At 36.6% G+C, this 17,717-nt stretch overlaps 2 protein-coding genes across 2 annotated transcripts in view; one reads left to right on the forward strand and one right to left on the reverse strand.

Moving 5' to 3' along the window:
* The window catches only part of CDCA7L (cell division cycle associated 7 like), a 147,705-nt gene that overhangs the window by 42,410 nt on the left and 87,578 nt on the right, over nt 1-17,717 (forward strand). The gene's annotated exons all lie outside the window — the stretch shown is intronic.
* DNAH11 (dynein axonemal heavy chain 11) overlaps nt 834-17,717 on the reverse strand; it is a 49,427-nt gene continuing 32,543 nt past the window's right edge. The window contains exons 6-9 of the mRNA XM_051785960.1: nt 6,513-6,736; nt 5,625-5,862; nt 4,279-4,407; nt 834-1,005 (exon numbers count right to left, since the gene is read on the reverse strand). Coding sequence (XP_051641920.1) covers nt 6,683-6,736 — 54 coding nt within the window. The 3' untranslated portion in view covers nt 834-1,005; nt 4,279-4,407; nt 5,625-5,862; nt 6,513-6,682. The remainder of the gene's footprint in view (nt 1,006-4,278; nt 4,408-5,624; nt 5,863-6,512; nt 6,737-17,717) is intronic.

The raw sequence follows: 17,717 nt of genomic DNA on the forward strand, positions 1-17,717 counted from the left end.
TGAAGAGACATGACTATCTCTTTGTGACTGTGCAAAGATCTGAGCAGGTGTAACAGCTCATGCTACAGCAAAAAGGAGCCTTATGAACAATAAATTTATTCCTCTGTCTTCTCTCCTATGAGTCAAAATGACATTAATCTATTATAATTAATACTCGTATTCAGTGATCTCCAAAACAGTGGTGCTGCGGAGACAGGATAGGAAACACATAGGTAAAATTCAAATAATAAAGGCCATCCAGACCAAAACAATTTAATGGCATCATTCCTCTTACAGGAGGTGAGGGCCAAAATCATACACCATTGTAGAATTGGTACCTGATTACTTTTATGCCTTAACTTATCTGCTTCAAAAAATCTCAGCATTTGCATTTTGAATCATTGCTGCATACATTGCTAATATATTGGACCCAAATTTTACTTACTTTTTTCTTGTGCCCTTCATGCTTATATACAGCTATGTATTACAACTGATTTTTTTTTTTAAATTATTTTATTTTTTTTCCTGCTTCTTAAAGCAAATATCCTGAAATATTTTAGCAAAAAATCTTATCATTTTAAAGCCATTTTGAACATAAGGCCACAGTCTAAAGTGCATTGTTGCCTTAAAGAATCGCTTGGGAGCCAAAAAATTACTCACCAGGCACCAGCAGAGATAAGGTAGAGAGCAGTTTTAACAGAAGGCCTTCAAACCACGGGGGTACAGATGCACGTGCACGCCATGTGTCCGGGGGGCTCCATAATTTAAGGTACAGTCCATCCAATCCCAGATCTATCCACCCCCCAGTTCTGCCCCTGGCACACTCCTCTGGAAATTGAGTCAGGGGCCTCTAAGACTCCCCCTTCCTCATCTTCCTCTTTGTCACAGCACGTCCAGTCCTTGGAGCCCATCCAAGGTTCTGGGTTTTGAAGGTTGCTTTGTCTGTTGGTGTATCTTGTTGTTCAAGTCAGGGTGCAAATGTTCTTCAACAGAATGAAGGCCTACCTTCAGGGAAGTCTAAACAAGCTAAAGGAATTTAGAAAGTTCAATATGAAATGGGGAAAAGGGTTTGGGTAAGTGGAAACTCCTGTGCTAAAGTGTAAGGGATTATACAGCTACATTAAAATCTACATTTACTACACAACTACTTCTAAAATCTACAAAAAGCTAAAAATCCAAAAAATCCATAGGCATCACAGTAAGAACAATGGAGCATCTTTGCAGCTCCAAAATTAAAATTAAAAATTTGAATACTTTTAACTTGTTAGGCTTTTAAATATATACTAAGGTGCTTAAGCATGAAGTCTGTTTTTCAGAGACAACAAGTACCTGCAGTTCACCCTGCAGTCACGTGGTTTTGAGGAAAATATAAATTATATCCACGTGAAGTTCTTAAAGGCTGAGAATTTCTTTTGCAGGCTTCATTCAGAAACAATACCAGGAGCTGGTGTTACAGAATATCCAAGAGTCCAACATAAGAACCATCTTGGTAAACAAGAAAGGGGAAAAGTACTTTCATGAAGCTGCTTCACAGATCAGCAAGTTCTCTAATAAGAAGGCTAGTAAATGTGCTTTGGAAGGAGTACAAGTTGATAAATCTCCTTTGCTATGCTTTCTGTCGATTAATATGATAAGATATATTTTACTTAAAATTAGGATTGTCTGAAGCTTGGTGGATTTAATTATTTGCAATTATCCAGTTGTTGTCAGTATGTGGCCATTTTATGACAGTGGTATCTACTGTGTGGGTCAGGTTCAACTGTACATCTTTTCAAACACAGAATTAATGTACTATTGATGAAACCATTACTAGAACCAAATTAAAGTCTGGGCTGATGTATTGGTCCATGGGGTGCTGTCAGACATGAAAGGAGTAATTAGTATTCATTACTTCATACTCTGCAACATTCCAATTATTAATGAACTTCAACTGCTGGACTGCACCATATCTATCACAAATACCTTTCTAGTCTTTCTTTATTAGGAAAAAAAATTCAAAGTACCTGACACAACTACTAAACCAAACAAATCACAGAAATGAATCCAGAATGAGGAAAACTCTGCATATTTGGTAATAAAGGGGTATATATATTACTAGTATCCCACAAAGGAGACCTGTGCATCTTCAGTGAAGCAGAGAATGCTAGGTCATGTAATGCTGCCTAAAATATTCAGCAGAAGGACCTATTTTTAATAGCTTCATATATTTGCATTTGTATCTATGTGCACAGCTCTCTTGTGCTACATGGAAGCCTTTGCTAAGGCAAAACTATATTGCTGTGACCCTTGTCCTTTTCAATCCAATTTATTTCTATTTCTATTCCCTCTCTCTTGCCTTAAAAATCTTTTAGCCTGTGGAATTTCTGATCTCTCTTTTTGATCAGTATAATCCTAATTTCTGGTAGAGTTTCTTCACTATGGATTATAAAGCAACCTGTATGGTCTTACTCTGAAATATTTCAAATACCACTATAGAAAAATGTAACAAAGAGGGATCATTTCAAGGTCTCACAGTGCAGAGCAAGAGTGCATCTTCCAGGAGTTTCATGTATGCAAGGAGATTTGAACTAGATTTTCTCTGCAGTCACCAATGCATGAAATATGGGAGAAAGAAGGGAAAGAAAGCTTGGGCAATTTGTCCAAAACTAGATACTATTTTTATTTATCCTTTTTTACATATTTTCTCTTTTGACAATCTGAAACTGTGCAAGCACTCTAAAGACTTTGAGTAGCATTTGAGACCCATTCAGAAATGCTTCAGGAGTATCTTTGACTTTATATTAGAATAAACACCACATTTTTCAACACAAAAAATCTAGCTTGTTGATGTGTTGTTTGCAAACAAGACTATAAGAATCTTTCAGAAAAAAATAAATTCATATTTGAACATAAACAATAGCATAGCATTTCAGTTCATCAGATGAAACATTTGATGAGGTTACCAAGTGTACTCTCATGCAACCACAAAGCAACATTATTATTTAGGTTGACAGCTGCATAGAAGACTCAAAAATCACATTGGAAGTTTCTGTGAAAAGTGATGGAAGACATTACAGACTGAAATTCTCTTTCACCGAGTACAAGCTTCTTTATTTTTCCTATTATCATCCTGAAAATGTGTATCTAAAGGTATCTAAATTAGATCTTAGGAAATATTTTTGATGACATTTTCTAAGTTTGGCAATAATTTTTCAAAATCTAGGGCAAAAAAGGGGCATGTGAATGAAAAATGAGATTACAGACACTCCAAAAGGGTCAGAACACAAGGTTACCCTCCCTTGTACCATCTACCACTCCTGCCGCTGCAATGTCAGACCAGAGAAAACAAACTAACTCAGCTTTGAATTTGAATCTCCTACTTGAATGGCCACCTACAAACCTCTGGGGTGGGGATCACAAGGCTGGCAGAGCTGTAGCCCTTTCATTGGGAGGGGGAGATCAGAACAGTCCCTGAACTGGGGTATTTGGAGCACTCACATGAGAAATGGGGTATGTGAGTTTTGTTGCTAACAGCCTATGTTTCTAGGTAAAACTGAGGAGACATTAGCACCACCATGACATCTGCCTCAATGGATTTGTGAGCATGATCAACTGGACTGGTTTGATGCATGGAAGATTGGCAATACCAACGTAAGCCATCTTTGGCTTACTCATTTCTGCCCTTCTGCCCTACGTTCTACCATATTAGTTTTTCCTCAGTAGCTTTACTCATTTGTTTTGGTTTGGGTTTTTGTTTGTTTGTTTGCTTTTGGTTTTGTTTCTTATTTTTTCTTTTTAAACCAGTTCATTGATTTATTTCATGGGGTGGCCCAAAAAGCAGTTATGGTAATTCACTGCAAAGCAGAGGCACAGCTTTCTAAAGCGGATTTTGCAGCTGGAAACCCCTATATTGTTAAATCCAAATCTAGCCTGTAATTTCCAATATTTTCCCTTTTGCTACAGATGCCTAACAAGAAAATTAAATACTTTCTTTTCTTTTGAGCCAAACTATAATATTTGCTCGTCCTTGTTTTAACCCTTTTTTGGAGTAAAAAAAAGTAAAGATTTCCACCTTAGTTTGAGAAACACATACGTCTGTACTGTATTTTGAGTTCAATTTGCAAACTGAGAATTTTGCTATCTAATCAGATGCAGATATAAACATTTTTATATCCACTCATCACCAGTTTTTAGTCATTGCATTTTAAAAAGAAATAATTTATTTCATGAAGTGTTATGAAGCAGTAAGCAAAATGTGGCAATCAAAGCAATATAGATCCAGTTGTCATGGAAAAATTATGATTACTCAAACATATGTACCTTCCCTTTTTAACTATATGTCTTCCAAGCAGGGGATCAAGTATGGGATCAATAGATTCACCCATGTTTTCAATTAGTACAGTCTCATCAAAAGCCAAAGCTCTTTCAATGGTCTTCAGAAAACTTGACCTGAAAAAATAAATAAATAAACCCCTCAAATATTAGATAAATGCTGGTTATCAAAAGATTTCATTTATATAACAAAAATGTAGACTTTTCATAAAAGAGCATTATTAACCCATGCAAAACTGCTCACAAAGAATTTCCTAGTGGTTGAGAGTTTGACAGTCTTGAGTTCAACATTTTTCAACCTATGCTCTTGCTAGTCCTCATATTAAACAAAAAATATATTGCTGAGGCTTTTCTTATAAGTAAATATGAGGGTACAGTCCCACGTTGAAGATACTGGAATTAACATAGAGATGTTGGGGGAGCACATATGTATTTCATCTTTTGTTATTATTTTTACATTTTATGTTTTTGTGTTACAGCTTTTGGTATATCCTCATCTAAACAATAAATACTTTCTCGAAGGGTTAGAATCTGAATAGCTTGGGAGAACTCTGTTTCCACAGGCATGGAAAAAGGAGTAGATAAAAATGTAAGGATAAGTAAGTAGACAATACAGCTTCACATAGCAGGGTATTACAGGGTCTAAATGGAAAAAATCACAATTATTTGTATGGGTTGGAAAAGAATGAAAAACAAATCAAGGCAGGTGAGGGAAAAGAGCTCATCCAAAGCAGATGGGTTAGATGATTAAGATGTATTTAAAAAATCAGGCATTGCTATGAACATTTACTGCGTTGTGTAATTGTGTGTTATATCTGGAATTTAGTACAATAAACTTTGAAATGGAGCATTATCTCCCTAAATCTAAGTAAAGATAAGAAAATATATGAACAGATCAATTACATGCTAGTGCTATCAACTTACATATAATTCAGTAATATTTTGCCTTGGATGCTGCACAGTGGGTTGAATCTTTCCCTCTGTGAGGTGCACATGCTGTGTTCTGCTAACTAAAGTGTACAGGATAAGTAAGGTCATATCATCCAGCTTTACATCTTAACGATTGAAAAAGCAATTTACCCTTCAAAAGAAGTGCACCTCAACCTCCACTTTCTTTCCAACCTCCACTTTATATCCTCCCCAACACTTGCAAATAGCAAGTTTCCTTTCAAGCAACTTTTTAAATGGAAAATGATGCTATGGATAAATAAGCAGAGTGTTGCAATATTTCAAGTCTTTAGGTAAGTGCATTCCAACAAACACTAATCCCTTACAAAAATTAGGGGAACTTGAGGGCAGTAAACATGAAAACCAATTCTTCAGCGCGCACATACCCTTTCTGTCCTAGACGTGTGACTTAAGGTCAGCTCCGCATGTATTCTTTATCCATTTAATTCCCTGTTGCTGGGGATCTATCATCAGGGGTCAGCACTCGCAGTTTCTTAGAGAAGTGGCATTTTCTGTTGGCATCCTATCACCAGGCAGTCTCTCGTTACTCCATGCTGCAATCGTAGCATCATCCGTCACTGTGGCAATTGGGTCCAGGCCCTCCATCACAGGAAAAGGAACCTTCTTGAATCAGAGTGGAATATAATCATCCAGCAAGGTTACCAAGTAGCAAGACATGACTCAGTGCAATGCACAAGAAAATTGGGTTGATATAATTAAAGTAAGGCAGAAAAGTAAGGAGGATCCCTGTGGAGTTTCAAATGCAAAAGAATATTCTAGGAAATGTGATGAGAAGCAGTTTATCATATTTATAACAGATTCAAAAAACCGTGTTTTCTCTTAAGATATTCACTTCATAAAAATATTTATAGTTCAATAATATTAAAAAACCACTGTATATTATAAATTTCAGTGTATCTTGATAGTGTAAATTCAATACTTATGTATGCTCTCAAGTAGCTATTTCTGGAACATAAATCAGTATTTATCCACACAAAAATTATAAAAACAGGATTCCCAAGGCATCTTATTAATATAGTTCAGCTATGCTCAAAAGCCAGAGAATGGGATGATCTCTGAGGGCGGACGCAGCCCTGGAGCAGCCTGTGGGGTGCCAGGTACAGCAATGCTCTTGTGTGAGCGCCTGTTCACTAAGAAGGAAGCTGTGATAGAGCAGCCATCAGACAGTGATGCTTGTTGGATGCTACACTGTCACAGGCATTTACAAGGAGATGAAATAAAAAAGAAATGGACCATCTGAAATCAGTGCTTACCGAACAGGTATGGGTGGGAAGGGAAGTGCCTAATGCAGAGTAAGAGAGAGTGAATAACTAAGTTGGAAAAAACAAAAGTGGCTCGTGGAAGCATAACAGAAGCTCTATACCAGATGCCTGGAATTGATCTTTTACTTGCTGAAGCAAAGGGCAAACCCCCACCAATTCCTTCATGGTGTTATCCCAGACTTCCTTATTTGTGGGTTTTGGATTGAATTCAAAACCTATAAATAAAGGAAAACATCATCAGTATTAAGCCTGAACAATCTTCTCTCCCATTCAGAAGTGTCTTAAAAACTCTTCCATCAAAATTTTCCTCCTCCCTGGACATGTCTAGTCCTCAGACTAGAGCTCCAGACTAGACTGGAGCATCTTTTAAAAGTACACACTGAAACAAAATAACCCATGTATATGGGTGGTCATTTAAATTAAAAGCATTACATATATTTAATTTGAGCCAAAACTGCACGATTATTAGTAATAAGAATGGCACCACACCTCTAGTGCAGTTTCTGTGGCACAATGTCATATTATTACAAAATGCATACCACCTTAAATTGTCTAACCCTTGATTCTATTCCCTGAGCCCAAAATAAACCTAACTTTTGATGAATTTGCTGAAAATACAGGAACAAAAGTCCCAACAGGCACACAATGCCCTCTGCAAGCATGCAACATATCTATCTTCCATGTGTAATACATTCATCTAAATATATCAAAAGACTGAAAACATGATTTGTTTTATCTCTGGACTGTAAGGCAAGTAATACAATTATTTCTATGAGCTGAAATACTTCCTTGTGAAAAACACTAGCACTGGGGTGTTATCAGGGTTCCTAATATTAATTTTCACACAATGCAAGGAAAATATTTTAACATATAGATACCTCTATTGTCACTGTATCTGCACAAAGCTGATACTTCATGGCATAGAACAACTTGGCGTTCCTTCTATACATGACTATTAATAAACAGTATGGAAATATAGGCAACACAGTGAATATAGGAAACAAGTAGGAAGAGGTGATGAGCATTTGCAGCAGCAAGGAAGAAAGGAATAGTCCAAGGCTTCACAAGTAAGGGGAAAGAAAGCTTTGCAAAGACAACCCTAAGGATTAGAACATCCATGCATTTACTGAGTACTATCAGTTTCTCCTTGTACAGAAAAATGGGAATTATCATAACTACATACTCTTTCTAGACCTGAAAAGCTAAGCAGAATAGGTCTCTCTGTACAGGTCTATCACTTTTTATAACTTTCACTGTTACAAAGCTGTCATAAAGAGCAGACTTCAGCATTGAGAATTGGAAAGGGAAGGGATTTTTTTTTTTGCCCAAGAGAACCTCTCTCTCTCTCATGCCACTCAGAATATACTTGTAATCTAAAGAAAGTATGTGTGTGTGCATGCATATATATATATATATATACACATACATATATATATACACACATATATATATTAGTGCATATATATACATATATGTGCATATATACATATACTGAAAACAAATACCAGATCTGTACTTCAAATTTTTGAAAGATAGCAACTTTAACAAAGCAGGCTCCTGAGACTCCCATTTTGTCCAGTAAATTTTACTTTTTTCTGCCTTTAGAAAAGGAATACAGAAATGCCCCATCAGTTACTCTTTTGAGAAGGGTCCAAAATAAAAACACAAGTGCTGCTAGTAAGAAAGATACCACGACATAAAGTTTTCTTTTTTGCTTTGAGGTTTCCAATGGACTAACTCAAATACATGTTTTTCAGACTTCACAGCAAAATTGGAAAACATTATCTCCTGAGCAACATGGAAGTGACAGAATGTTTAATGTTAATCTCCACATTAAAAAGTTGAAGCACACAAAATACAGCAGGAGAAGTACTCTGTCAGCAAGAGATACACTTCCAAAGATTGCAAATGCTGGAAGCAATACATACTTTCTTGTGGTGATTTGAAACTTTTGAAGCTGAAAACAATAGGATAGAACTCTTCATCAAACATTCTATCTACAGACTTTTTTCAGTAATCAGTTTTGTCTAGATCAGATACAGCATGGTGGGCACACTGCAATATAGGCAGCATCTGGTATACTACTGCCAGTGCAAGGATTTCCAGCAGCATTCAGAAAAGGTGAAAGAAAAAAAAAGAAAAAGATGTTTTGACCTCAATAAAGATGTAAATTCTACCTTTTTTTCTCACACTTTTTTTTCCAAGGGAAGGATCAAGGCAGCAGAGTTGGTGTCCCTGCCCATGGCAGGGGGGATGTAACAGATAATCTTTAGGATCCCTTCAAACCCAAATCATTCTATGAAGACTTGCAGGATTTTTTACTCTTATTTATCTGCCTTCTTTTACCTAATAGCTCCAGACGTTTTACTCAGTTAAGGCTGTAATGATTTGAAATTATAACAGGAGGAAAGATGAGGGTGGCCAAACACACAGGTCACCCAGAGAGGTTGTAGAATTTCCATGGTGCTGGACAACCAGGTTGGGCAGTGGGAGTGGATTATCTCAGAAGGTTCCTTCCAGTTGCAATGATAGTATCAAAGTTCTTCATATATTTTTTTTCCTACAGAGAAACCCAATTTCCCTTGTGCACTCTGGAGAGGTTATCTTAACCACACTTACCCTGGAATATTTTGTATGAATAGTCAGGAATGGTCTCAAATATTGATGATTTCTTATAAGTAGCTATGTGGAAAGCTGTCATTTTATTCCAGTTATGTTATAAAGACAACCTGCCATAAAATGTCAAAATGGTGGCTAAAGGATTTTAGAAAAATGAATGCATCTTCTTTAAAGAAAGTTAATGTTTAAGACATGAATCATCTCTTTTTCACCTGGGATGTGTGCCATGACATAAAACCCAAACTAGCAGTATTTGGCACATTAACCTTTGATTGTTCTGTGTATGCAATTCCCAGCAAAGAAATGAATGTATGCATGAATGCATGTTCAAATAGCTTCAGCATGGAAAGGAAGGTAAAAATTGATCATCCATTAGAGTCATCTTCAAACTGATAAAATTCTAGATGTAAAATTTGAATAGACTGCCATAACATCTCTTCTTTGTTTGTCTTGTTTGAAATACTTCAGATAAACTAGTTTCACAATTTATTCACTTCAATCAGGGAAACCTCAGGAAATCATTCTCCAGTGAGTAGAGGAACTGAAGCAAAGCAAGGGCCAGGATGAAAGAAGGAAAGCACTTTATAAGGACTGTTCTTTACCCATAAAGACACTTGTCTGTATGTCCATGCATACATTTGTTTTTCAGAGCAATAACAGTAATCAAATATTTTTCCAGTCCTTTATATGATGCAATAAAATATCGATGAAAATCTCTGAATAGGATGTATCCTCCATACTTCATATAATTTTGTGTTAAATGCTTGTTTTTTGTTGGTGTCAGCTGCCTAAGAGCTTAAATAATACTCTTAGATGTGCTTGTTCTTGAAAGTTGTACAAATTATAAAATCAAATAACAACTCACTCTCATTTAAAATATAATTTTCTATGTGTATGCAAACAGAGTAACAAACTAATTGTTAAATTTTTATTCATTAAGTATTTTCCATTGATATTTTTCAGAAAAATCAGAAATATTTACTGAAATGGTTAAACATCCTCCCTTGTGAAGACAGTCACAGAATTCTATGATCACAGAAGACTCAGACTCTTTTGTTATAAAAGAGGAATATAAAGTAGCCACTAAGAAAAAAAAAGTGTCTTTAATCAAAGTATGTGGTTAAAAGAGCTATCATGTAAATGTTTCACAGTGTAAACACAGGAACTTGGTGTGTGAAGGCCTCCTAAACCCCAATTCCATTCATAAAAGATGCCCAACAAATTACATGTAAAGGACCATTCCTGTTGAAGGCTCTAACAGCAACCTTTGCAATATAGGAGTTTTGTTTTGAAGTGCTTTAGACATCCATTTTTGCCTACAGAAGTTATTGGATTTTTCTTTAAATTATTAACTGAAGGCAACAAGACAATAAATCCATTAATTTACAAGAGGGCTTTTTGATTTATCCATTCTCTCTTCTTGTTGTCACTAACTGGTAAGTCATAAACAATAAAGAGCACCCACCTCATTCTCCAAAATAGCTTTGAAATTTGAAGATTTACTAAACACAGAATGATTGTCTATTTAAATCTTCAGTAATTTTACCATACCAGCCAAGCACCATAAATCACTAGTGACATTGGCTAACAAGAGTTTAAGAGTTGTAACATGCAGTGTAATAAATTTTCAGACAGTTAAAAATCACTATAATTTTATTCTAATGCATTATAGATTGCCTGTAATGTCATCCTGGTCGGGGTGACCCATTTCTAATTTTGAACAGCTGTTCAGCTCGGGAGTTAGTTAATGATTAAATATAAATTGCCTGATTTATTAGTCTGAATGGCTGAGCTTCCAGGTCAATGCTATATAGACAAAATCATCAGTCTTGATGCTTTTCAGAAGTTAACTGTCTCCTCTTCTAGTCAAAAAGAATTTACTCTCAGAGGAAAAGGCTTGACATTCTCAATTAATCCTTTAAAATATTTTCCCCCTTAATTTACAAAATAAAATCACTAATAAAACTTCAGATTTTGGAGATAAACTTCTTTTAACAATGTGTAAATCTTCAAATCCAGGACCTGGAGACTAGCTGTGGGTGAAGGCCATTGACTTCCACAGAGCTTCCAGAGGATTTAGAGGTCTGCAAGGTCAGACCAATGGGGACCGTCCCAGGTGTACTGGGGCAAACAAAAGTTTTCATGTGCAGATCATACATCACCTTCACTGTTTTTCTCCCAAAGAAAATATTATTTACATATTTTACATTTCTAGCATATTAATTTCAAAATCAGGTAAAAAAATTGATCTGCATTGGGTTTTTTGGATAGCTTTATACTCTTTCAATAATTTTTCCAAACTGATTTAATCTTGATTTCTAGCCTCTGCTCAGAGATTTGCAGAAACAAAGATATTCACACTATGAACTTAGAAAGCAAGGTCAGAAGGATTTTAAGAAATCCAACTTAAAATATTTGTTCAGATTGCCTTGGGAACTCACACAATAGTGTGAATATTCTTTGTATTTTCTATTTCCTGTCATATACACTTATTTGTCAAAAAGGACATTAAAATTCTAGATGTTGAATTGAGACAGCATCATTTCTGTAAAGTCCTAAGAGAGACTGCTCAGCAATGGTGGCAATGCTGAGGCTGACTTGAATGGTTACTGGCCATTAAACAGGCACGTGTTAGCTTTAATGATGTTTGTCTGCAAATAAAGCTAATAACCACACTGAAATATATATAATTTTAACATAAATACATTTCATTATTATTTCAAAATTAATAGTTTCTGTAAAAGAGGAAAAAACCAAAAGCAATCAGCAAATAATATCTGACTGGTGCCTTCCACTTATTTGCAATCTAAAGTGCAATAGGGGCAGAGCAGGGCGACTCCATCCTGACCTAGAGGATTATTCAGTCTTTCTGCTCATTAACTAGAAGCTGCCCAGGCTGTCACAATGTGTTCACAGTTGTATATAAATGTAGTGACTTAGTTACCAAGATTTCTCTCTAGTAATCATGCCAAAATCAGTTTCTCAGCAATACTTGATTTTTAGGAGATAAAATTATGGTACAGCACATTTTACTTCTCAGGATTTTGTTGTGAGTTTATTTGTGGTTTGGGGTTGTTTGGTTGGGTCTTTTTTAAAAATTTAAATGATTTCTAATAAGGGTCACCTTGTCACCTTTGTCATCCCCCTCCTGCCTTGCACTCCCCCAGCCTTTTTCCCCACACAGTCTTCAAAAATTTAAGTTTAACCTCATGCTCAACAGAACATTCCAACTATTTGAAAACTCACACTAGGATGACCACTCAGGCAAAATCTTTTTACATCAAGTCAGTTGACCAACCTGCTGGCTAGCTCAGTAATTTTTTTGTTCAGTTCACATCATCTTGACATTGGACTTAGTCTTCAACTGCTTTGTCGAGTGGAGATGTGAGCTTACGCAGAAAAGGGATGGGTAAATAGTATAGCCTAAAGTTTTTTTTGGGGGGGGTTTCTTTTTTTTAATTATTATTATTTTTATTTTAAATAATATATTTTAATGACAATAGTTGTAGACAGTACCTTTAAGTCTGAAGGATGCAAACTTTAGAGGAAAGGTTTTGCTATTCTGTGTTCTTTCTGCAGCTCCTGGCACAATACTCTAACAACAATTTAGGTCAAAACAGTGCAAGAACAGAATTATTATTTTCATTTTGTATATAGGCATGGTGACATAGGATGACTTAGCAATTTGTTCATGGGCAGACAGAATGGCTAGTGGCAGAAAAAAGGCAGATCTCCTGCATGCTGATCTGCACTTTGGCCAAAGACCTTTTACAACATTTCTACGCACGCTGCTCAGAAGGCAGCAACATGCCCCTGCTTTGCTTTCAGGGATTTCATACTTGCACATACCTCAGTGCAAGTTGCCTCAAACTGTTTTATTTCTGTAGAGTAACCACATAGCTAACAACAGGTAGTTCCACTTTAGGACAAAATTTTCCTGTTTCAGGTTTAATGAAAGAACTCCAACAGCAGTAAGGAGTGCATACCTCCACAAAAGCTGGGTGATTTTGCAGGATCAAAGATTTAGATCTCTTCTGCCATGTTTGGTGCTTGAATTGGTGGTGTGCAACCAGGAAATTAAAAAATTATTTATAAATTAAAAATAAGAAGTGAATTGGCAAAGGGGGAAAGCTGCACCTTACAAATTAATACAGAAGGCTGACTTGATTTCTTTAGGGATAATGAAGCAGCCAATCCACTTTTTAATGGTGATGGATCTCAAACTGAGAGACTAATGAGGACTTATACTCAATAAGGGCATCTCACAGAGTTGGGCTGTAAGTAAAATTTCATCAGTCTAGCATTCAAGACATAAGAAGAATGAACACAGTAACAGCTCTCTACTCTTTTTTGAGAGAGACTTATTTCTAGACATCTCAAGTTTGCCTGCATGATAACATAGATCTGACTATTGTTCAAGTACATTCATCCATCAAAGGCTCAGGTAGTAAAGATGAGAAAGTGAGACAAACAGCAAGGAATGCCCCAACATCTCTGTGGGATTTGGTTTTTTGATACATAATAGTCTCCTCTATCAGAGTACTGCTTGTCCTATGATTTTAGAATAGGAAAGTTGTCACTTTAAAAGACACCATTCCCTTTTGTTACTTTTTCATATCATGTAACATAAATAAAGTCTTGCAATAGCAGAATTAAATATTGCATTTTATATCCCAGCACTCCAAACTCTATGGGATAAATCACATATTTCAAAAACGCTTGTCATTGAGAAAGTCAGTGCCAGGGAACTATGCTCCACAAATCACAGCAGAGAGCCATTACTCTCCATAGCAAGTCTGCTGGACAATGCCCTTGTATAATCCTTTTCAGGCACAGTGTATGTTAAATTCTCTCATGTATTAATATCAATGACTGTAATGATAAATAATACAAATTGCACCACATCCACAAAAAGGATGAACTTGTCCCAACATTTTAGCCTTAACACTACTGAACTTTACTTCTCTTATTTTTATTTTTTTGCATAGTCTAGGCATACTTATTGTAATACACATGTGAATATAAAATCATAATTCTCACAAATATTTTTATCAGATAACTAGTCTCATGAAGAATGGAAATCTGATTTATTTTCACTCAAAATCTTATAAAACAATTTTGAAGACATAAATTATAAATTATAAAATAATTGTGAAGAAACGATCTTTTTTCCTATTTCCTAACCATATTTTCATTCAATTTACTGTAAATATATAGCAATTGTTGGACTTTATGGTATATTAAAACTTTAACATGCGAGAAAGGATTAGTAGGCATGATCTCCCACAGAGTATGTTTAATCATCTTTGAAACTTTTAAAATGTTTAAAATTACACACTGTACTGGTACCAGCCTGTGTATACTTGCCATTAAATAAAATTACTGTAACAATATTTATTATAATGTTGTCCATAGAACCATAGAATAATTTTGGTCAGAAAAGACCTTAAGATCATTGAGTTAACCCAGCACTGCCAAGCCCACCACTAAACCATGTCCCTAAGTGCCACATCTACATGTCTTTTAAATATCTCCAGGGATGGTGATTCATCCTGGGCACCCTGTTCTAGTTTTTCAGAACCCTTTTTGGTGAAGAAACTTTTCCTAATATGCAGTCTAATCATTCTCTGACACAACATGAGGCCATTTGCTCTTGTCCTATTGCTTGTTACTTGGGAGAAGAGACCGACTCCCACCTCACTACACCCTCCTTTCAGATAGACAGCAAGAAGGTCCCTCGTGAGTCTCTTTTTCTCCAGGTTAAACACCCCCAGCTCCCTCAGGTGCTCCTCATATGACTTCTGATTCAGACCCTTCACCAGCTTTGTTGCCCTTCTGTGGACACTCTCCAGTACCTCAATGTCTTTCTTGTCATGAGGAGCCCAAAACCAAATACAGGATGTGAGATGCAGCCTTACCACTGCTGAGTACAGGGGGGCAATTGCTACTTTGATCCTGCTGGTCACACTATTTCTGATACAGGTCAGGATGCCATTTGCCTTCTTGGCCACCTGGGCACACTGCTGGCTCATGTTCAGACTGCTGTCAATCTGTATCCCCAGGTCCTTTTCCATCAGGTAGATTTCCAGTCATACTGCCCCAAGCCTGTAGTGTTGCATAAGTTTGTTGTGACCCAATAGGTTCCAAGTGCAGGGTCCAGCACCTGGCTTTTTTGAATCTCATACATTAGGCCACAGCCCATCGATCCGGCCTCTCCAGATCCCTCTGCAGAGGCTTCCTACTCTCCAGCAGGTCAACACTCCCTCCTGATTTGGTGTTGTCTGCAAACTGACTGAGGATGCACTCAATTCCCTCATCATTTCTCATTTAAAGATATATTCTGGAACCCATGAAAAGTGAAAGGAGATCAGTTTAACTGTGCTGCCTAGACTGAAGATTTATTATTTATTACTAACTGCTGGACCAATTATCATCACTGAGAATTGCTGGCCACAAAAACTTCCATATGAAAAATATGTACAGCTCTCCTTCCCTCTCTCTCTTTGCCAACAGAAAGAAGCTGAATTATGAGTCAGGGAGCACAGAGAATACATGAAAGCAGGACCAGAGGTCACTAATATCTGATGCTCTGCCTTCAAGTTTATTCTTTAGAAAACTTATAGAGGAAGATAGAAAGAGAGAGGGAAATAAATGACTGGAAGGGAAAAGGGCAAGAAATGAACTGAAGAAAAGGGGCAACTTCCCACAGACTGGATACAGTCAGCTGACAGCCCAGATAGAGAGATACAGAAGAATGTCCATATAGTGAGAGTGACTTTCCTTTAATATTATGAGAATTCTTGTGTTTGTGGACTATGTAAGCACACAGTTCAAATAAGGAAAAAGAGCTTTCTACAGGCTGATGGGGTACGCAGCATTATCAGCAGCTAAGATAAATAAAATCTAGGTAGTTGTTGCTAAGAAGTGCCTGCATGGTTCTTTTTTTTTCCCCGAAAAAAATCCAAGTTTGCCTTCCCTTTATACTAATTTAACAGACTTCCTTACACAGTGAATCTCACCTTTAAAAGTCGGCCTGACACAAGCCAGTTGGAACAGGTTGCATAGGGCAGGGGTGCACACTACCAAATACTGAATGAAGAATTAAATGAAGCAGATCGAGAAGTACCATGGTTGGAAAAATGGAGCTGCTGAACTTTGCTAGATGTGAAACTCTCTAGAAGAATCGAAGAATACGGATGGATATGTATACAGCATTTCATTCTAACTTTAAAAATGGATGACAGCAAAATGTCAATTTTTCATGATGAATTTGCATATTTTTATCAGCTCATTCTGGTTAATGCTACTGCTGTACATAATATTCCTCCCCATGAAACATCACGTTGTACATCATGTTCTTTAGCATATGGATTAATACAAGTTTTCAGCTGAGGAAGTCGAGCTGATTTTAAATGTAAGGTTGAACAGTGCAGTTCAGGATAATCGAATAGGGATGAAAATCTACAGACAAATTTATTCACTGTTGACCATGTTGTGCATGTTTAGATGGCGAAAAAGGTTGAGCCCAGAAAGCAAAGTGGAGACTGTGAAATGCCAGCTGTAACTACGTTTAAAACAAAAGTGTTTGCTTTCACGGAGTTAATGAGTGTCAACTCTGTTAAAAAGCAAAATGCAAAGACAGGAAAGGATACTCTTCTGTATTCACCAGCCACAGAGTCACAGAATATTCTGAGTTGGAAGGGATCCACAAGGATCATTGAGTCCAACTCCAAAATGAAGGACCTGTACAGGGATCGGACCTGTGACCTTCCCGCCATTAGCAACGATCGGACCTGTGACCTTCCCGCCATTAGCAACATGCTCTAACCAACTGAGCTAACATTTAGGGCCATCACTGACACTTAGGACCATCAGTCTGCAGAGCTCATTCCATCTACTGAACCCTACTAATGAACTCAGCCTCTCATCATTCTCTAACATTTCACAGGTAGGAAACTGGGCACTAACCATCAGAGGAAATGCATCTGTCAGTCACAGAATATTCTACAGGTGAAGTGGGTATTACATCCCCAACTTGTTATAATTCTTCTATAATAAACTTTCTTCTAAGGTTCATAGATTGTTTGAAGCTCTTGTTGCAAGCTCTGGTTTGCAAGCTAACCTGCAATTTATTTTTTTTCCTTCTTGCTGAGAGTCCTGTGGAAACTATCCATGGCTTTTATGAGCATGTGCCTTCACGTTATGCACTACTTACAGATGCTTTGATCATTTCTAGTCTGCCATACAGCTATTAGATAAAATTAAACATGTAATTAAAATCAGCTTACTTCAATCACTTTCAAATATTTTCTTTAAATAACATTTTAAATTCTCTCAGCTAACAAGGAATTACATGGTTTTCATTCCGTAAGTACAATAAATACATAAATCACTGTTAGTTCAAGTGCATGTAAGCTTATGCACAGCATACCCTGTTTGGATATAGCATATGTATAGGTAAGTGGCTTGTAGAAATTAGTAACTTCAATCATCTCACAAATGGAAAAAAGCATGACACATTAGATAAGCATCCTATTCCTAGCTGGAACCTGCAAGACACTTGAATGAACAATATTT

This window comes from Manacus candei, unplaced genomic scaffold (assembly GCF_025592945.1).
Source record: "Manacus candei isolate 608988 ecotype Guabito, Panama unplaced genomic scaffold, ASM2559294v1 h1tg000021l, whole genome shotgun sequence".
Lineage (NCBI taxonomy): Eukaryota > Metazoa > Chordata > Aves > Passeriformes > Pipridae > Manacus > Manacus candei.